The sequence below is a fragment of the Corvus cornix genome, chromosome 20 (assembly GCF_000738735.6).
Source record: "Corvus cornix cornix isolate S_Up_H32 chromosome 20, ASM73873v5, whole genome shotgun sequence".
Taxonomy (NCBI): domain Eukaryota; kingdom Metazoa; phylum Chordata; class Aves; order Passeriformes; family Corvidae; genus Corvus; species Corvus cornix.
In genome coordinates this window covers 8,618,078-8,641,096 of record NC_046349.1, presented here as the reverse complement: position 1 = coordinate 8,641,096, position 23,019 = coordinate 8,618,078, and the positions used below count along the sequence as shown (strand labels likewise).

The 23,019-nt window shown below is 51.3% G+C and overlaps 2 protein-coding genes across 3 annotated transcripts; one reads left to right on the top strand and one right to left on the bottom strand.

Annotated features, from left to right (window-relative positions):
- Positions 1 to 7,320: 7,320 nt before the first annotated feature.
- Positions 7,321 to 9,942, top strand: PPDPF (pancreatic progenitor cell differentiation and proliferation factor). 2 transcript variants are annotated; one of them, XM_039563706.1, is made up of 5 exons: positions 7,321 to 7,432; positions 8,197 to 8,285; positions 9,089 to 9,163; positions 9,328 to 9,424; positions 9,625 to 9,942. In XM_039563706.1, exons 2-5 carry the CDS (start codon positions 8,231 to 8,233, stop codon positions 9,734 to 9,736), a joined length of 339 nt encoding a protein of 112 aa, XP_039419640.1. In that variant the 5' UTR covers positions 7,321 to 7,432; positions 8,197 to 8,230; the 3' UTR covers positions 9,737 to 9,942. The 2 variants fall into 2 exon arrangements, with proteins under 2 accessions (XP_039419640.1, XP_010395170.2); XM_010396868.4 differs by lacking the exon at positions 7,321 to 7,432 and adding an exon at positions 7,549 to 7,750.
- A 5,143-nt stretch (positions 9,943 to 15,085) lies between these two features.
- Positions 15,086 to 22,987, bottom strand: SRMS (src-related kinase lacking C-terminal regulatory tyrosine and N-terminal myristylation sites). Its single transcript, XM_010396871.4, has 8 exons — positions 22,511 to 22,987; positions 20,151 to 20,272; positions 19,125 to 19,291; positions 18,074 to 18,212; positions 17,440 to 17,598; positions 16,358 to 16,539; positions 16,047 to 16,203; positions 15,086 to 15,679 (listed from the first exon to the last, which is right to left on the bottom strand). Exons 1-8 carry the CDS (start codon positions 22,864 to 22,866, stop codon positions 15,486 to 15,488), a joined length of 1,476 nt encoding a protein of 491 aa, XP_010395173.1. The 5' UTR covers positions 22,867 to 22,987; the 3' UTR covers positions 15,086 to 15,485.
- Positions 22,988 to 23,019: the final 32 nt, after the last annotated feature.

Genomic DNA, 23,019 nt, shown 5'->3' with positions numbered 1-23,019 from the left:
GTATTTATTTATGCAGACCTCCCACAATATTTATGTTTGTCCTCCAGGGAAGACATCAGGAAAAGCAGAGCCCTTCCCGTCAGTGGCCATGACAGCACAGACACCAGGACAGAGGCTACACTGGGGGATAGAGCCTAAAGCATAAATTAAGCCTTTTTTAGATCTGCAGGATGAGTGGGCGTGGCTTCATCCCACCTCTGAGTAGATCTAGTTCATCTCTAGTTCAACCTTTTCAGCCAGGTGCATGCCAATATTCAATAATTTACACAGAACATTGCCTGCTTTTCATAAATGTTGCTGACTTTCCCAGATAGCTCACTAGCAAGTTTCTATCTTCCCAGCAATAGGAATACAGAGAACAATTCATATTAAATAAAGCAAACTCAAAAAAAGTCAAATGCATTTTTATATCTTTCTCATTTCCACAAAATGGGATCTACCTAGAGCTCTAATATCTCTAAATTTCTGGTAACAGACCCCTAATATCAATACACAATAAAAATAGGGGAAATATCTAAGTCAAATTCTTTTTTCCAATGTATTTAAAACACACCAGTGGTATCTTTAAGTGAGATCACACACCAGAGTGTCTCCACTGATGGCACTGGCAGCTGAGGGTTGTTACAGCATCACAGATGAGAGGATATGTTACCCTTTAGAAACTCAGCTGGGTAACATGGAGAGCAATTCTTTTAGCACTGTTCTGTATTTGAGGCTCTCCTAACTTGATTTATCAGAACAAGTGTTCTGTAACCAGTCTGCAGTTTTCGCCCCAAAAATGCACTGTCTAAACAAGATTCTGGCCCAGTAACTCCTCCTTCTTCCCCTGATCCACTATTGCTGCCACCAGTTTGGCATCACAAATTCACCCAATCACAAATATACTTTCTAGACCATTTGTTCATGTTGTTTTATCGCTTCCCTGTGTCTTGCAATTAAAAACTCCAAAGGAAATTAGCTTATCTTTCATTACAAACAAGACTGTTATCCCTGCCCCTGAAAATTTCTGCTTCTTTAAACTCCATCAAATAATATGGCTAGTTTGGGTTTTAGACTGTCAGTGAAAAAAAACACACAAGAAGATTGTGGTAATGGAGACCCCAGCTGACATCATCCTTTGTAATGTGGTTCATGTGCCCTCAGATCTTTTCATTAAATAATTCAGTGTCTGAAGGGGGGAGGACAGGACAGGGAAGAAATTGATTTTAGAATTCATCATTAAATGGCCTTGGTTTTTTTTTCCTTTTCTCCCCCTCCTTTGCTTTTCTAACAACAGTGTGGCATTGTCTGTGGACAGAATCAGAGAGAGAACATCAGAGAGATTATTGGAGGGTTGGTGTCTATACATCAGTTTTAATGTTTAAAACTTTATCATATAAGGTGTTTTCTGGGAACTCTTCATGGAAACTTACTTTTTTTTCAGTGCATGAAAATATCCCCACGGTCACACACAAACAAAAGAGGGATTTTTTGTTAAGTGCTCTCCAAGTGCATGGGCCGGGATGGCCTTTCCACCTCCACTGGCTACTCTCAGGTCAAGTGCCTCACTGCAGCACTACCACAGTCTCCTAAAAGCATTTCCAGCTTTATGAACAAACTGATAATGTGCCAGTTTGAAAACAAACCAGTGGCAGATTGCAAACCAGAATTATAATTTAACAGGAAAATTAAACTAAAGGAAATAGAACAAAAACACTGACAGGATCAGGATACAACATGACACCCTCTTAGCCAGGGTGGTGGTGGTGGCAGTCCAAATGAAGTGGTCCTGTTGTAGCAGGGATCCTGTAGAAGGGTCTGGTCTTCACCAGACAGCCCAGTAGTAGCTCTTATCCTGCAAAACTTTAGGAGGTAAAGGCTTCTTGTGCTGTTTCAAACCCCAGATTATATCCAGGTGGGAATGCTTGGCTCCTCCCCCTGGGCGGAGCAGCTCACAGTGGGATGATGTCATTCTATGAGTCACGTGGTGGGTCCTTGATTGCCCATTGAACAAAGATAGCACCTGGAGGGAGCTTATCAGGGATGAGTCATGGTAGGAGATAGCGATCACTGCCCCACCCAGTTTAACAGCTGGTGAAGATGATCACAGAATACTGCTGTTGGTTACGTCTTACACTGTAGGACATGATAGAAAACACCTCATGAGTGACCCTGCAATTACGTTGCATTGAGCCAGATCAGCCCAGTTATTGCCCCCTGCAATCTCCCCTGAGTCAGTTCAAATGCAAAGAGCACTGATAAACGTTACTGGCAATCGAATAATAGTTAAGCCTCAACAATCATTTTTAACCTGACTACTTTGGTAATAAGTCCAGGGACTGCCATTTGAAGATAATGAGACAGGTGTCAATGGCATGGATGTGTTTTAATCCCACAAAACTACAGGGAGGGCAGAGGAATCTGCAGAATGTCTGAGTTAATTCTGTAAAGATCCCTGTGTCCTCAATGATGTCCTAAAAAAATCTTGTGAGGAGCACTCACATTTCTGTTTTGCTTAATGAAATGTAAACAAATAAATCAAGGAGCTGTGTCCCATCACAGAGATTACCTTGTGTTTGAAATTTCAGAGAAACACCAGCAAATTTATGTAAATGTGTATGGGAAATGAAGTTTACATCATGGAGAGAAGATTTGCCTGGAGAATATTGTTGGATGCTCTGTGAGAAACAGCCCTTCCAAAAATCCTCATCTGGCACAGTGTCAGTCTCCTCTGCTCCAGCTGAAGCCAAGGGTAGCAGAGAGAACCAGGCAGGGTCACCTGAGACAGTCCCCGGGGCTGAGTGGCAGTTTTGGAATGACACCTAGAGCGCCATTCCAAACAGAAGTAACAGCATGACTCCAAGGCTGGTATTTATTGTGCAGAAAAAATGTAGCCATTACTGGGAGCCTGTCAAACTGTGCCTGGCAAATTACATACATGGGGAATTTTGGTTTGTTTCCGTCCAGTTTGTTAAACCATTAAGAACTGGTTCTGATCTCCCAAAAATGCATTTTTAAATGAAAATGCTGGCATGCAATTTCTGATTTGTTTATGAGCTGCACCAGGCACTCGATGTATTTCTCTAGAGATCCCGTGGGCTTGGGACAGAAATCCATTTCCCCTTCCACATGGACAAAGATGCCCAGCTGCTTCAGGTCCCGCAGGTTGAATGGGGGTGGGAGGTAGTCAGGGTAGTAATATTCGGAATCTTTAAATTCCATTTCAGGGACATGTTACAAATAAACCGGGTCGATTTCTTCAGCTCTGAGGATGAGTTCTTGTGGTGTGCAGGGAGAGGAGGGAATGAAAATCTGTTCTGAGTTTGAGAGGTAACCGGTACTATCATCTTCAGTCCGGATTTTTCTCCCATTACATTTTTTTTTAAAAATCCAGTCCGGGTTTTCTCAAGAATCCATTCCGTACTCCGGGAAAAATCCAATCCGGGTTTTTCCCCCGTATCCATCCCGTGTTCTGGGAAAATTCCAGTGCGGGTTTTTCCCCATTCCGTACTCCAGGAAATATCCAGTCCGGGTTTTTCCCCAGCCTGGATCCCGGATGGAATTGTCCCGGTTTTTTTCATGGCTCCCCGTGTCCGGCAGGAGCCGGGGTGTGCTGAGCTGCACCCTCCACCCCACACTGCAGCACTGGAACTTTCTCCAAGAAAATTCAGTGGTGCCATCCTGAGAGAAAACACAACCCAGCAACAAACAGAGCAGCACCTCACTTTTAATGTAGCAAATATACGGCACCTTTGAATTACAAGGTCACTTTCCCATGGAATTACTAGCAAAAATATCCACAAAAAGTTCAAATAAATAAGAACACATGAATACCAACATCAAAAGCTTAATTGATCAATTTTTAAATGGGAAACCACATTTTTAATGTGAAGCAGAAAATCAAGCCTTTTTCATTCCCAAATAATGTTGAAAATATCAGAATGTATCAGGTCTTCATAACATTTAAAGGGAAGTTCTTCAGATTCAAACTTATTATCCATTCTACAATGTTCAAAATGACCAGAAAATCCCACCCTACCTGCATTTATTATGTTACCACTTCTGTAACGATAAAAGCTCATCAATTAGGAGGTGCTCTATGGGAATGCAAGGTTGAAGAGGGTGGTTTTCAACTTGAAATAATCAATAATTTAGTTTTGATCAATTCTAATTTCTATGCAAATCAATGTGGTAACCCTGGCCCATCTATTAAGTGAAGCCCACACTGAATGAACTTGATCACACAAGCAGTCTAAATTAAATTCAGACCTAAAACTCAATACTAAAGGGAAAAATTACCTGTGACGGTCAAAAGCTGGACTCAGTGACACCAGGAGTGGGGCCCACTGACAGAATTAGGAACACTGAGATGTCAAGCGTTCCCCCAATATCCCAGGAGCAGCTAAACAGCACAGGAGGTGATGCACTTTTGATACCTTGAGTATTTTTAAAATACATTCTCTGCAATATGGCAATTTCCATAAGAATTCTGTTGCACAGTATGCATTTATTTATGCACACCACATATTCATGCCTGTCAGATGTCTGCGTGGAGATTTACTTTAGTGGACTCCAAATGATGCCTCTTTCCCTGGTGTTGAAACACAAACAGCAAAATTTCTCATGCTTTAAAACCATCCCCATTAGCACGACCTCCTTAAGCAGTTAATTCCTGCTCTAGGATGTATTTGTAGCATGGCTGGGATATGGCTTAAGGAAAAAGATCCTACAGAAATCTGCAATCTGGTCTGTCTCCAATTTTCCCGTCCTGCAAATATTTTCTGTTTGCTTCCTCATTATTCCTCAGTGAGATTCTCTGCTGTAACATAATTCACATAGAATGGTTTATGTTCGTCGTCGTCATTGCCTTGGAAGACTACAATTAAAATCTTGCCCTGCTCCTAAATGTTGCCACTGTTGTGTGTTCTCCGAGCGAGCATTGTAAATGAAAAATGAGGAAGGGAGGTCACACGAACAGAAGAGAAAGAACACAGAAAAAAAATCCTGTGCACTTTCCTCCTTAAATCACAATAAAGATCATAAAACCCCCAAAAACAAGGGAATAATCCTCAATAGAACAGAGCTTACACTGACAAACTGCATGAAATCTTCCTTCTGGTGTTTCCTTCCCCTCCTTTAATTTAGTTGTAAACTAGCTTGGAATAAATTCTGGAGTCTCCAAACACGCATTGAGATGAGTGAGACACAGGGAAAAATCTGGTTAGAAATAATCTGTAGGTAAGGCTGCATTTTCCAAGCAATACTCTGACTTCATGTCCCCATGAGAAAGACTCCATTCATCATCTGAAAGGCTGTAATTAATTGGGAAAAAAAATTACAGGGTGATTACTGGGACACACATGGGAGGTGAGATAGACTATTAAATTTATTTCCAAGAGGAGATGTGGAAAGTATTAAATTTCCTTGTCCAAGTAACCTTAGTTAATATACATTGATCAACTAGTGCTTCGGATATGTGCACGGCTTATCAGTTTATCAGCATCTCAAGGTTTTGTGCCAATTGTTCTCACATGTTCTCAATAAAATAATAATAGCAAAAAGGACAAAAAAATAAATGGGAAGATCCATCTTTCAGTGACTACTACCACCTCAGTAGATCAATACGTGTCATAAAATTCTTATCACTTGGAAAACAGAAATCCTTTTATGGCAATAAATCTTTAGTATTTTAGTTATTTAGATCAGTCATGAGGGACCCAGGAAATTTCAGACAGGCACAGAAAAAAATCCTAAAATTAATCCAAAGTAATTGTGAAAACCATGTGATCTTATGTTAAAACTTTCACCTGTTTCATGGGTTTGAGACTTTTGTCCAGATTTTCAATGCCTATTTAATGGGACAGATTCTGATTTTACCTTGTGATGGAATTCTGTAAAGCAAGTAAAATAAAGCTAATGTGCTGTTTTATATTACTGCCAATCAGAGAATAGTCAAATCCTGCATTTTGGAATTGGAACATGACAACTGTCATAGCAAACAATACAATTTGTGCCAAATACAGGGTAGATTATTGCTGCTGCAAGCCATGAGCAATAGCAGGTGTTACAACACAAAGTCCTGTGGTTTTTGTGGGTTTTTCCACATTTCCACACTAGATCTTTTTTTTTTTTTTTTAGCTAGTAGAACAGGATGTTGCCATGGCAGTGGACAGTGTGGCCTTCTTCTTGGGTCAGCTGGGGACATGGCTCACATGGAGTGTCCCCATGCTGGGGTGGTCATACCCCACTGAGAAACACACCCTCGGCCCTTTTACTGCCCCATGAGCTGAGCAGGGAGATCGATGCCCTGGAGCAACCCAGGGCTGCCTCCCCTGGCACTGGTTCCTCATTCTGGTGCTTAAAGAATAACTCCAGATTAATGAGAAAAAACACTAACCGGGGGAGGAGTGAACCTTGTTGCATTGGGAGTTTGTGCCAGAACCACCCCAGGCTGCAAGGTGGGCTCCCTTCTGCCTCCAATCCCTGAAATGGTTGAAGTATCACCCCCCCAAAAAATACTCTTTTCCACAGCTGCACTCAAAAGTGCAGGATTTTACTGCAGATCCTCAGTATGCTGGGCTGCAGAGCTCTGCTCTGGAGCATTACTAAATTTTAGGGGAGAAAAAAATGAGTAACATTTTAGGTATATCAAGTACCAAAGTGCCTTTGCAGAGATACCCCAAGGCTCTGGCATCTCTCCGAGTGTTTCGTTCTCAACCCCATTTCCATTCCATACAGAAAGAAATTTTCTGTGAAGTTTCCGTTCCTCTTACACAGATCTGCTTCCTTGTACACACATCCATTGCCTTGTCTCTCCCAGACTCACATCCCACAAAACCAGTGATTTATGGAGCAGGATTGTTCACCGGTGCCCAAACACGGAGGAGCTGGACTGTGGTGCAGGTTGTACTTTGGCCTTGTTGCAAGTTTATCCTCTGAAATAAAGCGTTCCTTCCCAAAACCGATAAAGCCCAGCCAGCTTGGAATCCCTCGAATCCGTATTTATTTATTTTTCATGTTTACCCTCATGTAAAAGGCGGCATCGCTTGAAAGGAGGAAAAAAAAAAAAAAAAACCCACCAAAACTTCACCAGCTCAGAACGGGAGCTGAACCACCTCAAAGGCGAAGGGCGGGCAGGATTTCCAATCCCCTCTCTCCGGGATCCGGGCGTTGTTGGGGCGTTCCGCGGCGGCTCCGCGCGGCCTTGGGGGCTGTCCCCGCTCCCCGTCGCGACAATCGCGACCCCTCGGGTGGCAGGGCCGTGTCCGGCCACGCCCCCGCTGCCATTGGCGGCCGCCGGGAGGGCGCGTCCGGAGCGGATAAAGGCTCCGTGCGGGGGCGGAGCGGCAGCGCCGCGGCTCAGGCCGTGCGGTGCGAGCGGACAGCGGCCGCCGCCCCGGACCCCCTGCCCTGCCCGCCGGACCCCGCACGCCGGACCCCGCACACAGCCCAGGTGCGCTGCCCGCGGGGGGAACGGGGCGGCCCCGAGCGAGCGATCGGCGCGTTTGCTTTGCCAGGGGGCTGCGCTGGGACTTGCCCGTGCCTCGGTTTCCCCGCTGAGGAAAGGTTGCTTCTCCCGGATGCGGCTCGGTGCCCGCCAGCTGTTGGCAGCTGGGACGTTTGGCCCCCTGAGCCTTTTTAAGAGCTTTCTTGGGGAAGAAGGGGGTCAGACTGTGGGAAGAGTCAGCTGCTGGCAGGAAGGTGGTTTGTACCCGGAAGAGGCGAAAAACTTCCCCAGTTCAGAACATTTCACCACATTAAAGGCAGGCAGGTTTGTACCGGCTGTGGGTGATGGGGAGGCTGCTGAGGACAGGCTGGGGCTGGAGCTCCTTGCAGGAACAGCCCCGGTATGTGCCCCAGCTGAATGTTTCTTTGCTCCTTATGCAACATCCGCCTGGGATTTTGTAACTCCAGATGTTGATCCAAGGAGGGGAGGTGGATTTCTGCAAGAAAAACACCCTGGAAGGAGGGGGGGTCGGGAAGGGGCTGTGCAGACTGTGCTCTGGGCAGGCGGTTGTGGATGAGGGGAATTATTTTGGTTTTGCACATAGCTCTTGGAGCTCTGTGGATTTAATCCACGTGCAGTGAGCACCAGCCGCCGTTCCCAGTGCAGGGTTGCACGTCCCTTTTCTCCAGAAGTCACATTGGTTCCATTTACACTCCTGCAGCTTTCGGGGGTGCAGGGGTGGGTGCTGACAGCTGCTTCTGTGCTCCCAGGTTTAGATCTGCACAAGAACCAAGATCAGGAACCATGGCATCCATTCCATCCAGCGGCTCCCTCATGGCCACGCACAACTATCGCAGAAGTAAGGGCAGGCTGGGGGCCGGCGTGGGCTTGGGGTGGTGGGTGAGCATATGGGGGATCTCTGCCAGGTGTGGGGGATGTGGCTCCTGCAGAGATGGAGCTGAGCTCAGGTCTGTGCTTTCAGCTGCAGCCCCATGTGAGCATTTGCTGAGAAAAGGGGACAGCCAGCAGTGTCTGTGCTGCTGCCCAAGCCCCGCTTTGGGCCCCCCAGCCCAGCTGTACCAGCTGGTGAGGGGGCTCAAATCTCCTTCACTTGTTATGAGGGTTGTAGGGGCCAGAGTGGGTGGTTTCACCTTGCACTTTCACCTTGCACTTTCATTCAGAAATGAGCTGCTAAACCAATCTGGGCAATGGTAGCTCCTCGTACCTCAGCCAGGGGAGACTTTCTGGTTTAATGGATTGCTTAAACCAGAGGGAATTAAAGGATTCCCCCTGAGCTGAAACAAGCAGCAGGCTCGTAGCTGTTGTACTAAAAGCATATGGATTATACACAGGAATTTGCATCCTCATGGCCTCAATTCATCTGCAGAGGCCTCTCAAAGCCACTAAACTATGTCCTTGGGGTTGCAGGTTTTTTCCTACAGAGGTGTTCAGGTGTTTTTCTGCTCCCTGCTCTTGGAATCTCCACAGTATTCCCTTCTAGTGGTTTTTATTGGCCTGGCCCTAAACTGGGCAAGTACTGGAGCGAATTAGTGATGAGGCTGAGCAATAGCACCCAGGGACAGCCATGCCAAGGCTGTGCTTTCCTTCTTGTGGCATGACCATGGCTCAGCAGTGGTTCTGATGGCCATGATTTTTCCACAGGGCGCCTGAGCTCCACATCCAGCACCAGCTCCTGCAGCTCAGAGTACTCTGGGGAGGTCATCCCCCATGGCCCGGGTAAGTGTCACCTGTCGTGGCCCAGGGAGACACTGCTCCCAGTCCCTCCTTGGGAGATCTTACTGGAGGTGACCTAGCCTCTCCTGTGGGATGAGGCTGGGGTGGCCATGGGGCTGCCCAGGTTGCAGTGACCTGGACTGTCCGTGTCATGCACTGCTCCCCAGACCTGCCCAAGTCTGACCCTGGCCAGTGGTGGGCCAGCTTCTTCTTTGGGAAGACGACTCACCCAGCCATGACAACGGTGTCAGAGTCCCAGGAGAGGTGAGTGCTTAGAGGTGACACAGGGGAGCACCAATGCAGCACCCAGGGCACTTGGGGACATCTCCGCTGCATCCCCGAAGGTGCATTCTGACCCAATGAGCCATGTCCATGCCCAGGGCTGCAGGAATAAATGCAGAGCAGTAACGCCACATTTTCGGGGTTGGCATGAGTGCTGACTCTCTCTCTGCTCTGTGTTGCAGCTTGGGAGCTCTGCGGGTGGCCACAGGACCGATGGCCTGTGCCCTGGTGGCAGCCCCGGGCGCGGGACGGAGGCGCCACGTCAGCGAGTCCAGCGCGGGGCCCTCAGTGTGAGCGGGTCGGCGGCTGCTCCCCCCCTCCCCTGTAGAGTAGCTGGCTGCTCCAAGGAAAAGGTGCTGCTTTCTGATGGAGAAGTGCAGCAACCCCGACGATTCCACTCCAGCCTTTTTTACTCTCTCCCAGTGTAACTAAGCCCTCCCAAAGCTTTTCCTAAACTTGTACAATGGCAACGAATAAACTTGAGCAGCCTTTTAAAACGCTGTGGGTTGTTCTTTGTCTGTGGAGGGGGGAGCAGAGCGGTGCTGGGGGTGTTGGTGGGGCTGGACCAGGACACAGCACGGCTCCTGGCCGCAGAGCAGGATGCAGTGGTGCCAGATACCACGTGCTAGCCTGACTCACTGGGCCGTGTGTGTTTTGCACGTGAGGAGGATCTGGCTGGGCTGTGGTGGTGTTGCAAACGCCTTCCCTCACCCTCTTCTCTCCTTACTTGGCTACACAGCCTGCCCCTGCTGGCACTGAACTTGTTTTGCTCCCCAAACACGTGGCTGCCCTGCTCTGCTTTGGTACCTCGAGGGGCAGGAGCGAGTGCCAGGGCCTGAGCAGGTGTGGCTGGGGCTGGGGGGAGGATTTGGGTGCACAGTGACCCCTCCATAATGAGGAGAGAGATAAGGCTTGCTCAGGACATGCATTTTGTGGATCTGGATATCGGGCCGGAGCTCATGGTGTGGATGGCAGCTCAGGGGCTGCACTCGGTTTGGCAGCCCTGGATCCCAGCTGGCCCATGTGTTGCACTGCCCCAAGTGCTGTTTTGCCTGATTTTTGCCTGCAAATTACTCAGTTTGGCTGTTTGATCCTTCTGAGAGCTGGGAAAACAAGAGCCTGCAGGTGCCTGCATGAAGGGAGCAACTTTGTTCCTGCTGGAAAGTAAAAAAAGTTGGCAGAGGTTGATTTAAAGGTGCCAAATGTTCCTGCTCGGCTTCTCGCCACAGCATGAGGAGTGGGGCTGTCCCTGCGTGCACCAGGGGCTGCAGCTGAGGCCATGGGACCCTTGAGCGATGATTTTTCCCTCCTGGTGTCCCAGGCAGGCAGGGAAAAGGGCAGGGAGCAGCTGCGGGCACGTGGCTGCTCTGTTTTCTGTCTGCTCTGCAGGGGCATCCAGGGTCACTTCCAGCTCTGTTGTTTCTGACAGTGGAAAGTGTTGAGTAAGCTTTTCACTGAGCTCTGCTTCCCCAGGCACGGGTCCTTGTTTTTGGGGCAGAGGGTCTGTGTCCCCTGTGCCTTGGAGGGGCCAGGACAGCACTGGCACCTCTGCTCCCCCTGTGTAAGTGTGTGCATCCAAGGGGAATGGCTTCAGGGGGGTTCCAGCAGTCTGGAACAGTTTGGACCCCAGGGGCTGCCAGCACCCTGAGGGTGACCCCCATGTTCATGGCAGCAACTGATCGGATGTGACTTCCAGTGGAGCAGCAGACTGCTGTTGTTGGGAGGGCGGCACATCCCAGGAAGCACATGGCAGCCTTTAAACTTCCCTAAACATGGGGAAATAAAGATAAAATAGACCCTTTCTGAGAAAGAGCAGGCAAGGCTGGTTGGAAAGTGTGGCTGTGGCACCTCTCCAGGGTCTTCCCATGGCCCAGCAAAGCCCTTTGGGTGCTGCTCACCCCCAGGCTGCCTCAGGGATCTCCTCTGATCCTGGTTCCTAGCAAAAGCCACATATTTTGGAGAGACAAGTATTTTTTTGCAAGCCTGGAAATCAGTGTGGACACACAAAGGTAAAGTCAATATTACTGTATTTGCTTGATCATGGAGGGACAAACCCAGCAACTGTCCCCAGGCACCCAGGGGAGGCAGTCACAGAGCAGAGGCACCAATCCTACATCCCTGGCTTTCATCTGGGCACATTCCCCAGCCTGATCCAACTCTAAGTGAGCTGCTCTGCGATGCCATGAGCACATGGATGCTCCCCTATCCAGGTTTTGGATGCTGGATGGCAGTTAAGTTCATTCCCACATTGCTCTGGGGTGGGTTGGATTTACAGCAGGGACTGCAGCACCTGTCAGTGGCCGCCCTTGTGCCCATGGTTCCCTGTCCAGTGAAGCAAAACTGCCTGGAAAAACCCTGCAGAATCCAAGGCTGTGTTTCTGAATGTCTGTGAAGTGTCACAGACTCAGACTCCTTCTCTGCTGGGAGTGAAGATACAGGGAGAGTCCAGATGCCCCCAGATGTGCTCCTGGGCAGCCTCATGGCATTTCTGAGGGCAAAGCCCTTGGCATTGCCTTTTTTGCTTGGGGTTGAAAGGCTTTTAGGCTCTTTCTCTCCCCTTCACAGCATTCAGACATATTTTGGAAAAGCATTTGACAGCCAAGCATGTTTATTTTTGTCCTGTTTCCATCTTCACTGCTGTGGGTGTCTCTCTTCTCAAGTAACAAGTGATGAGAGAAAACTCTCATTTCACAATGTCGTGGAACAGCCTCAGGTTGTGCCAGGAGAGGTTTAGGTTGGACATCAGGACAAACTTTCACACTGAAAGAGTTACCAAGCATGGGAACAGGCTGTCCAGGGCAGTGGAGTCCCCATCCCTGGAGGGGTTTAACAGACCTGTGGATGTGGCACTTGGGGTTAGTGGTGGGCTCGGCAGTGCTGGGGGAATGGTTGGACTCGATGATCTTAGAGGGCTTTTCCAACCTAAGTGATTCTATGATTCCAGCTGATTTCCTGTGTCCTCATGCTGCTGCTGTGGTGGGATAGCAAGGGAAACATTGGGCAGTAGAAGCAAGACAATCAAAGGGGTTCCCCATACACAGCACCCCTCCCTAAGCAATCCCCTTCTTCCTATAGGGCTTGATATTGGAGGGGCAAGCACGCACCTCCCGTGGCATCAAATCCACTGGGACTGATGTGCCCACCTCTGCTCCCTCTGTGGTGTTTTGACTGTTGTTAATTCACATATTTGCTCAAAACTCGCTGGTGTTTTCTGCTCACTCTCATCCCTTGCAGCAGCCCTCGTGCCACCCCGCCACCTCCAGTGAGAAGTATTTCTTTACATTCCCTGCCTCTTGCTGCTGGGGGTTGTTTTGGTTTGGTTTACTTCCCTCCAGCAGCCTTGCTTCCCCCTCACCCTTCAAAGGCTGACGTGGGACCTTAAAAATAGAAATGAGCTGTGCAGCTGAAATACATCGCATTAGCCTGAGGCTGCTTCCAAATGCCACTGGGTCAAGGCTCCGATCCTTGAATCTGCAAACGGGGCACATGCCAGGCTGCAAATGGAGCAGGAGATACCTGTAACAACAGAACCAACAACAGGATTTGCAATGCCCACTCTGGAGTGGTTCCAGAAGGACTGGGACCCCAGCATTCCTGCCTTTGTGGAATGGACTTAAGGAAAAACCTGGTTCCATTTTTTGGGGGGGAGAGGGGCTGCAGTGCCCAGCCCAGGCTGAGATCCTGGCAGCAGATAGGAAAATCTGGGCTCCCCACCCCCGGCCACCAAGTTTATCTACTTTTATAAAGCAAGTAAGACTCAGAGAAATGCCAGAACCCAGCAGACCATGCTGGAGGGAAAATCCAGGCTGCGGATTGGCTTTTCATGCAGCAGAGGAGGAGGAGGAGGAGGAAGGAAAACTGCTGTGGGGCAGCACCGTGTCATCACATCCCCATATTCCCCCTCCACATCCCCAAGAGGTCACCGTGACTGCTGAGTGACCTGGTTTTGGGCCATATGTCTGACGGGCTGGTGCCCTGCCAGCCCCACGGGCTTCTCCAGGTACCCCACCATGGACGGCTGAGCCCCACACCAGCCCCATCACCCCATACACACCCTTCTCCTCCTGCTTATTTTTGAGCTCCATCTGGTGGCAGCCTGACCTGCAAATTTACTGTCTTAATTGCTGTTCGACAGCCTGGTCTAGAGGAAAGTGTCCCTGCCCATGGCAGGAGGCTGGAACAAGATGATCTTGAAGGTCCCTTCCAACCTAAACCATTCTGTGATTCTGTGCTACATCAGCCCCACCGTGCCTGCACCAGGCATGTTCCTGCCCTTCCTTAGTGTGCCATAGCCCTTCACCTGCTGGATATGGCTTCAGTATTTAGTTTCCTGCAGGAGAGGACCTGGGCTGTGCATGGGTGTGCTCTCTGCTCCAGTGTTTGATCAGGCTGCAAAATGTTTGAGTAAGGTGAGGATTTCCTCTTGCAACCATGCCCAAACCCAGCCTGGTACTTTTTCCACCTGGGAACACTCTAACCAGGAGCTGCTGCCTTCCCAGGACAGGGCTGCAGCTCTGTGGGCATGAACAGAGCAGGCTTTATCCCACCCCTAAACCACATTCCTGCCTCCCCTTTCCAGGCCCCTCGTGCTTGGAGGCTTGTTCAATTAACAGCCAGACTTGCTTCTGCTCTTCTGCGCAGCACGGATGCTGCCCAGGCGTGGGGAGTGTTGCATAAACTTTATTAACTTTATAAATTTCAACGCTGCTGTTGGCTCAGTCCCACTGGTCACCTGCAAACAGGCAAAATGGGCTTGTCAGGAGGAATTCTAAACCTCTGCCAGTTGCCTTTCACCCACAGCATGTCTGCTCCTGCCACCAGTGCCACAAATGTGTTAGGGCTCCAACAGCCCCATTGAGGCTGCCCCTGCCTGCACCAGCCTGGAGCCTTGGCATTGCTCCCAGTGCTGCTTTTCCATGTGTTCTTCCACTGCTGCCAAGGACAGCCCGGCCTCTGGGAGAGTGCACGGGCAGGGGGGCAACAGGGACTTGGCTGGAGCAAACTCTGCCCCGGCTTGGGAGGGACCAGAGGCTCAAGGTCCCCCTGCAAGGCCATATCCTGGGATCAGGGAGGAGCTGGGGGCAGTGGGAGTATCTCTTGGCCTGTCCCATGGGTGGGATAAAGAGAAAAACAGGGTGATGTAGTGTTTTACCTTTGCTGCCTGCATGTGGGATAAGGAGGCATTCAGTATTTGAACCCAGACATAGATTTTTCTTGGAATAGCCACACGATGGTGAGTGAGACAAGAACCCAGAGTGGAGCAGCCCAGTCAGGAGCTGACTGTGCAGAGTCCTTGGGGCATGTGGGGCTGCTGCCTGGGAAAGGGGCAGCAGAGGCACACAAGGATACTTGGATGAACAGAGTCCAAAGAGACACAAGAATGGTTTTATCTGTGGTTGCAAGAGTGGGACTGGTTGCAAATCAGTGCTTCCTTGAACCTGTCCTTGATGGATTCCTTGAATCCATCCCTGAAAGTTTTCACATCCAGGTTGGATGGAGCTTGGAGCAGCCTGGTCTAGTGGAAGGTGTCCCTGCCCGTGGAACTTTAAGGACCCTTCCAACCCAAGCTGTTCCATGATTCCTGAGAGGGAGTTTCAGCGTGCTGAGGGAGGAGTATCCAGCAATGCCCTGCAAGGACTCCTGTGGGTGGATGCACACACATTTATTGATAAATACACCGAACACACACTACAAGATAAGCAGAGCCACAACTGAACATGAACTGCAAACCTTCACGTTGGTGTGGGGAGCAGCAGGGACCTCCCACCCTACTGAGCAAATGAAGATGTAAACTCAGAGTGATGCCTCTGTGGGCCTTCTCCAAACTGTTACACAGCCAAGCGCTGGCAACGAGTTCTCCACAAATTGCTGCTTTTTCCCTTGGCCGCCTCCCTGCACCCTGACTGTGAGGGACCACATGCTGTTTTTTGGGGGGATGTGCTTTCCTTGTAGGCCTGTCAGAGGGCAAACCAGAAGGAAGGAACTTCTTGGCAAGAGCTGGCCTGGAGGGGCTTGTGCAGGAAGGATGGTGGGAAGGGGTCCCTCAGGAGAGGGAGCTGAGCAGCCGCCTGTAGATGAAGCCCAGCTTCTCCCGCAGGGCCAGGAAGGTGGGACGCTCCTCCGTGTTGCCGCTCCAGCACTCCAGCATGATGCTGTAGATCTCGGGAGGGCAGGGGCTGGGCCGGGGGAGGCGGTAGCCCCTGGTGATTTGCCGTACGGTTTCTTGGTTCGTCATTCCTGCAAGGAAGAAGATGCCCCTAGTCTGATGTCCCCAAAGGATGCCCTGAAGGTACACCTGCAGTGGCCAAGATGTCACTGGTGGTGCTGTGAAATGGTGTCTCTCTGCCAGAGGGATGGTAGAAGAAAGGATGTGGGAGAGCCAGACCAACTTCCTGCCCCCAGCTCCTGCACCCACTCTGCAGCCACTGAATATCCCTCCAAGCCATCCCCTAAGTGGACAGTAACTTTCTCATGCTCCAGAAGCTGCTTCCATATCCCTTGGGGAAGTGACAATATAACAATTCACGACACTCTGGTTTTGGGGATCATGGGTGAGCTGCCCAGCAGATGGATGGAGGGCACAGGAGTGGGGTGGCAGCCTTACCTTCATAGGGGATCTGTCCATACGTGAAGACTTCATAGAGCAGAATCCCGTAGGACCAGACGTCGGACTTGAGAGAGTAGGTGCGGTAGTTGGCTGCCTCTGGGGCCGTCCACTTCACTGGGATTTTAGTGCTGCTGCTGGTGGAATAAATGTCATCCTGAAAAGCAATGGGAGATGGGACATGAGGGATGGGGTGATCAACAGAGACATGGTTTTTGGGGAAAGTGGACAGCAAGGAATGGCTCCAGCACAGGGCAACTTTATGAGCTGGTGGGTAGGAGGGAGGGAACAGAGCATCCCGCTGAACTGACCTTGAGGAGCCGGGCAAGTCCAAAATCGGCAATTTTGCAGGTGAGTTCCTCTCCCACCAGGATGTTTCTGGCTGCCAGATCCCGGTGGACAATGTGCTTCTCCTCCAGGTACCTCATCCCATCCGCCACTTGGCAGGCGATATTGAGCAGGTGGGAGGTGCCCAGGGACTTCCCTTCAGGACCTGTTAATCCAGACAATCCAAGCATTGGGGGCAATCTATTATGGGGGTTCTGGTTTGGAAGGAGACCCTGTGCTGACAATATGGGACATGGGGAACATGTAAAACTTCAAATTTGAACTCCTAAACTGTCCTGGTTGTGCTGTGTGGGACGTTCAGCACTGCCATGTGCTCCTCAGGCATGGGACAGGGGTGGGCTCTGAAGAGCACCAAGGACACAGATATCCATGGCTTATTCAAAGCCAAAGGTGACCTTCTGCCATGCAAATCTCCCTCCAGGCCTCTAAACCTGTTGTACCTGCAAGCTCCAGCTCCTCCGGCACCAAGTGCTGCTGGAGCCGCAGTCAGAAACAAGGTCAGTGTGGGTGGGAGGGGGAGTACCCTGTAGAGAAACAGGTCTTGGTGGGAGCGGTTTGTTTTGTTTGCTTTTAAGGCTGATTGTGCTGGGTCAGGAAAATAAAGGCCAAGAAAATTAAACTGGGTAATGAGTGGTCCATGGCCTGTTACGAGCTCTGCACACAAACAAACCCATGGGGAGGTTTGGCTGTTTCATTCCTAAAGAAGGTGGAGTTGCCCAAACATGGCAGTGAGATTTCTGTGCACTGGTGGGAGTTGGCAGACCATGGGTGGGTGGAGAAGGAGGGACAAAGGTCCCAACCAACATGCTTGGCTCCCAAGGGTTGATACAAACCCAGCCCACGTGGACACCCAAAGGATCATGCCAGACTTTGTGATCCCAAGACCATCTCCACCAAGTGCCCATGGATTGCTGTGTTATCCAAACAGGACAGAAACCAGACTGGCACTCTCTTAGGGTCCCCATTCGGATTCACAGGGCGATTCTGGGGCACAGGAAGCAGTGCCCCAGGATCCCCCATCCCGTGGGGCCAGCACAGCACTCACTGTTGAGGTAGCTGTGGAGGTTGCCTTTGCACATGAGCTCAGTGATGATGTACACGGGCTCCTCCAGAGAGCACACAGCGTGCAGCTGGATCAGCTTCTCATGTCTCAGGCGCTTCAGGTTCTGAATCTCCTTGTTGAAGTCTTCTGCTTTCATGTCAGCTGCGGGAGAAAGCCAACACAGCCCTTGTGAGCCACTTTCTCACACGATGTTGGGACCTCAGCACCTCCAACTGGGATGAGGACCTTTTTTACCTCCTCACGTCCCGCCCCCACCCCCCCCGCTCTCAAAGCTCAGGTGTGCACAACCTGTGTCTCAGAGCTGATGTTTTCCATGGGGCTTTGGATCCCATTTTCAGGATCATAGTTCCATCAGGATTTTATGTATCACAAACCCATTTGACTTGACATGATGTCACTTATCACGAACCCACTGGCTGGAGCCATTTTATAGGGATGCAGCCCAAGCTTAGGTTTGTGCACAGAAATATTCCAGTGGCTCCTGGCCAGGTCCTACTGCAGTTTGCCTGATAAAACAGTCACAGTGACCAAGAGGATGAGGAAATGAAGGAGGGTGAATGATACAGCAGTGAACAAGACTCAGCTGGGCACGGTTAACATCTGATTCTCCACATACCTTTAATGATCTTGATGGCCACCGGCACCGTGTTCCTCCACAGCCCTTCCCACACCTCTCCAAAGTAGCCCTCTCCCAGCTTCCTCCGCAGGGTGAACTCCCAGCGTGGCCGCTCCCAGCTGTCCCTCTCGGGGGGAGTCTGCCAGATGGACATGGAATGGCACACTTGGACCAGCCAGCCAGGCAGGACCTGCTGATGGAGCCTGCACCAGCCCTTGGTGCCCACAGAGGAGCAGGGCACGATGCTTCACCAGCTGTGTGCCCAGGGGCTGAGCCCGAGCACTGCCCTTCCCTCAATGTTCACTGTGGGCACAAAACACCGGGGGCATCCTCTGCATGACCCCTGCTGGGAGCCCAGGTGTGCAAGGGGGAGAGTTTGGAGACTACACAAAATACCAGGAGTTCAAGTTATAATTCACTCCTCATCAGACCTCAGAAGTGCCTTTTCTCCATCTCCACCAATAAATAAAAATGAGTGAATTAATATTATTGCATATTATGGCTGATTTAGACTACAGCTCATTAAGCCTTTCTTTTATCCCACACCTTTCAATTTCGCTCTTGGATTATTCACATGGTTAATTGCTATTTCCAAGTCTTAATCAGTGGATGGAACTCTAATCAGGAAATGAGTTGGCAATTTGGGATTAATACTGTAATTAGACTTATGAGTGCTGCACTAATTGGTATGAAAACTTTATAAAAGCCATGTGTTTTTTTCTTATATTCCCAGGAAAAAATTGGAAGCATGGGTATTTCTAGAATCCATAGTGAAGGGGATTGTAACAACTTGGTTTCCAGTCTTTGAGATGGAGAAGACATTGCAGAAAATGGCTCGTCAAAAATGCATATAAATGCCATGCCCAGCCTCAACATGGCTGATGAAAGGTGATGCTGGCAGCTATACTAATGGTGGGCTTTAAATTTAGTTTAATAAAGCTCAAAACCCAAATGGACAGCCTAATTATTTCTAGTTTCCCTCGTTTCCCTTTCCTTTTTTCCATCCCGGTGACCCCGGGGAGCAGGGCTGAGCTGTGCCTGGCCTACGCACCGCGGGGCTGCAGGGCTGCAGCAGGGGGCTCTGGATGACCTTCCAGTGCTCCGTGTAGAAGGCGAGGAGCTCCTCCATGTTGGGAAAGGGGTGTCCCTTCTGGATGTAGAGACTGCCCCTGGGGCTCTTGCAGATTCGGAAGTGGCTGACCTTCGTGTGGTTGCGCACTGTGGGGAAGCCCAGGTTGGGGGAAACTCAACTCATGCAAAGATCAGCCCCTGCCCATCTCCCTGCTTGACTTCACCCTCTCTCCTTTCCAGATTCCCAGTCTTTTAATTAACCTAAAGCAACACAGCTCTCCCCTGGACTGCTCCATCCCACTCCCCACATCCCTTCTGCTCCCACCTCCTGGCCCAGAGGACTCCTGGCCATTGTGAGCCAGGCTCCTTGGACCATACAGCTTTATTATCAGGGATAATTAATAAGCTTTATTGTCAGGCATAATTCCACCATGGGCTGCTCAGAGAATAGTGGAGCTGCTCAAAGAGGATAAACCAGGGGCAGCTGTGACTCCCACAGCCCAGAGACTGAAGGTGGGATGTGGAGTTTGCCATGGTTTTCCTAGGATTGCTTTTATGGGGATAAAACCAGATCATAATGGCACTCTGGTCCAAAACCCCCTGAATTCGGATTTCAGTATGTGGGAGCAGCCCAGGCCCTGGTAATCTGGAGTGGCAGCATATTTTTAAACAACCGTCAGATGACAAAAGCTGCTGGAATGAAACCCTGGAAGTTAGTGCCACGAAACCATCATTAGGCTGCAGTGAAATGTTTATGGCTTTCATACTGCGGACAGGAGCCACGCACTTTCCTTTGCCACAGTGATTCAACAATCCATCCCTGCTCTGTTAACTTTCCCCTTGCCTTCAGAAAGCAGCCAATTCCCTTCAACAAGGTGCTGAAAAGTGCTTTAAACGTACTCCCCTGTTTTTCACCCCGTGCTAAGCAAACCAGGATTTGCCCCTCAGGAACAGCCTGCTACCTTTCCCTGTGCTAATTTTATATGAATAATTGCCACAAAGTCACCTGAGAGAGAGTACTCGCCCTTGCTGCTCTCGCTGTCCCGGACGAGGAAGGAGCCATGCTGGTTGGGAGGCGAGAGGAGGAGCTGCTCCGCTTCGTTTCGGCTGATCTTACTGAAGTACCAGCTGGGGAGCAGAGCAGAGGGGTCAGAGTGGTGCAAGGGGTTGCTGCACAGATGGGTCTGTATCCATTTCAGGGGATCCTGTACCTCCTGAGCCAGACAGGGGGAGCAGCTGCTGTGATCCCACTGTTTGCTCATCCCTACAGCCACCAAGCAAGTGGCACAGTGGCCACTCTGTGTCTCAGAACCTGTAGATGTGGCTGCCTGTATCAGGGCTGTTCCAGGCAGTGCTTTACAGGCACTTGCTGCAGTTTATTGAGGCTCACTGCCTGCAGACCATTTCATAGAATCAGAGAATCCCAGAGTGGTTTGGGTTGGGAGGGACCTTAAAACTCATCTCGTTCCACCCCTCCTGCCATGGGCAGGGACACCTTCCACTAGACCAGGTTGTTCAAAGCCCCATCCAACCTGTTCTTGAACACTGCCAGGGATGGGGCATTTCCTCCATCAGTGTCTGGACACTGCTGTATCAAGCTGTCCAGGTCTCAGGTCCATCCCACACCCGTGAGGTTCACACTCTTGGTCTGACAGCCTGTGGTAAATAAAGCACCAACCACCTGGTGCTGTGTGGAAGGTGCTCTGGTGAGGCTGTCCCTGTGTCCTGCCATGAGAGCAACATCTGCAGGCACAGGATCACTTTGCACTTCTTGACCTGCAGCTCATGGGCAGAACCGGCTCTGAGCCCATGAGCAAATGGCATCGATGGAAACATCCCTGGCAATTGCCTTTTGCTGCTCCAGCTGTGGCAGCACTGTCTGGGGACTTCACAGCACCAAGCCGGGGGGAGGACCCAGCCAAATCCCTCTTCTGTGTCATATCACTGAGATTCATCACTGAATTCCTGTAAGGAAAGGCAGGTTGGCTGGCTGGCTTCCGACATAGAGGGAAGCACAGGAAGAGGCAGCCTCATCCAGCCTAAGGCAACCAGGACGTGAGAAGCCGAAAGTTTCGTCATTAGCTGGGATCGCCAGCGTCTGAGAAGCCGCGCAGGAAATTACATGTGATGAGGTGAACAAATTACCACCCAGCTTCGACCTGCGGCTCCGCGGAGTCTGTGCACTCACGGCTTGCTCCGGCTGGGAAGCCGGGCACATTCCTGCCGTCTGCCTTTCACGCCGTGGCATCGCCCTTGTCCCTGTCCTCGAGATGTGGCTGGGCACCAGCTGCTCACGGATGGTGCTCACACATGTACACACACGTACACAAACACACACACGCTCCGCTGTAGCTTGCCCAAGGGTCCCGTGCCATGGGAATAAGGCAGGGAGCCGACCCCACGGTCCACACCGGTGTGGTCCCAGCACAGCCCAACCAGACTGGATTTGCCTTCCTCAAAGCACGCGCAGGGAGGGTCTCTCGCATCCCACCGGTTCCCATCACTGCCCCTGCACATCGGGGACTCTCCCCGGGCTTCTCCCGCTCCTCTCCTTTACCCGGCTCAGCACAGGGCGAGCGCGGAGGGGTCTCCAGGGTGCCACGCCCGCCCCAGCTCTGCGCTGTCCGCACTCGGCATGTCTTAGGGCCGAGTACAGAGGGAACAGCAATGTCTCGGGGCGCTTTGCCCGACGTGTCGGGACCAGGCTGCCTTATGCAACGAGGAGCCTGGGCTTTCTCCAGCTGCCAGAGGGCTGAGACATCCCCCGAGCTCCGGGTCGGCTGGGAGAGGCACCGACCGGGAGGAAGCCCCCAGCCCTGGGTAAGCAGGATGGCAGCAGCAGCAGCAGAGCTCTGCTCTTCCTGGCAGGTACCAACCCAAACTGCTTCTTCCCGTGCTCCCAAGCCCTTTGGAGCCGGCAGGGCTCAGGTACAAGTTTCCCCAGTTCCCTGTCTTCCTCCTGTCTCCCCTTTAACGCAGAACAACAGGGAGAGGAGCCGGAGCAAGCAGGAGCCTTTGCACCCCTGCCCACCATCACACCGCATCGCAGCCCAGAGCCACAGTGCGAGAGTGATGCAGCCAGGAAGGGGCACTGGCATCTCTCCCCGCTGGCGCATCCCCCAAATCTCACTTGCTGTGCCCAACACCTCCACTCCACTGCCACGAGCTGTAGGGGCTGCAGGGCAGGGATGCCCAGGGGAGGGCAGATCCCCGCTCAGCCCCAGCGCCGCTGATGGCCAAAGCAGGGGATGAGGATCTCGTGCTCCGTGCCGCTGGGGAGGGTGAGCACTGCCTTTCCCTGCGCAGGGATGTGCTACCCTAGCCCAGCCTCCATCCCTCTGTGGATCCAGAGCAGCGGATACTTACGGGCGGTGAGCGGAGGTGCCCTGGCTGAGGTTGGCCACGTAGGCAGCAGGGACGTAGCCCGTGGCCGGCTCCCCCAGCAGCCGCCGGGCTAGGACATACTCTCCCTCTTCTCTGAGGACACGCAGTTTGTCCCCTGCGCTTATGCTCAGCTCCTCGGCGCTCCGGGCTGTGAAAGCGTACAAAGCGATACAGAGAGAGGACTTGGGGATGAAGGAAATGGAAGTCGCCTCCGAGTTCAGCGAAACGGAATCAGAGCCAAGATACCCCAGCGAGCAGCTCTCCGTCACGGAGCGGGGACGGAGCTTGTTCCAGAAAGATGTCAGGAAGGTCAAACGCTTCCTGACGAACTGCTCCATCCCCGGTGAAGCGCTGGATGCGGTGGGCTATGCCACCGCGCTCCGGGAGGCCGGGGGAGGGGGGGGTGCCGGGCTCCTGCCGCCGGCCGGGAAGCTCATCCTGCCGGCCCGCGTTACCCGCACGCGTCTGGGTGCTCGCCGGCCCTTCCCGGC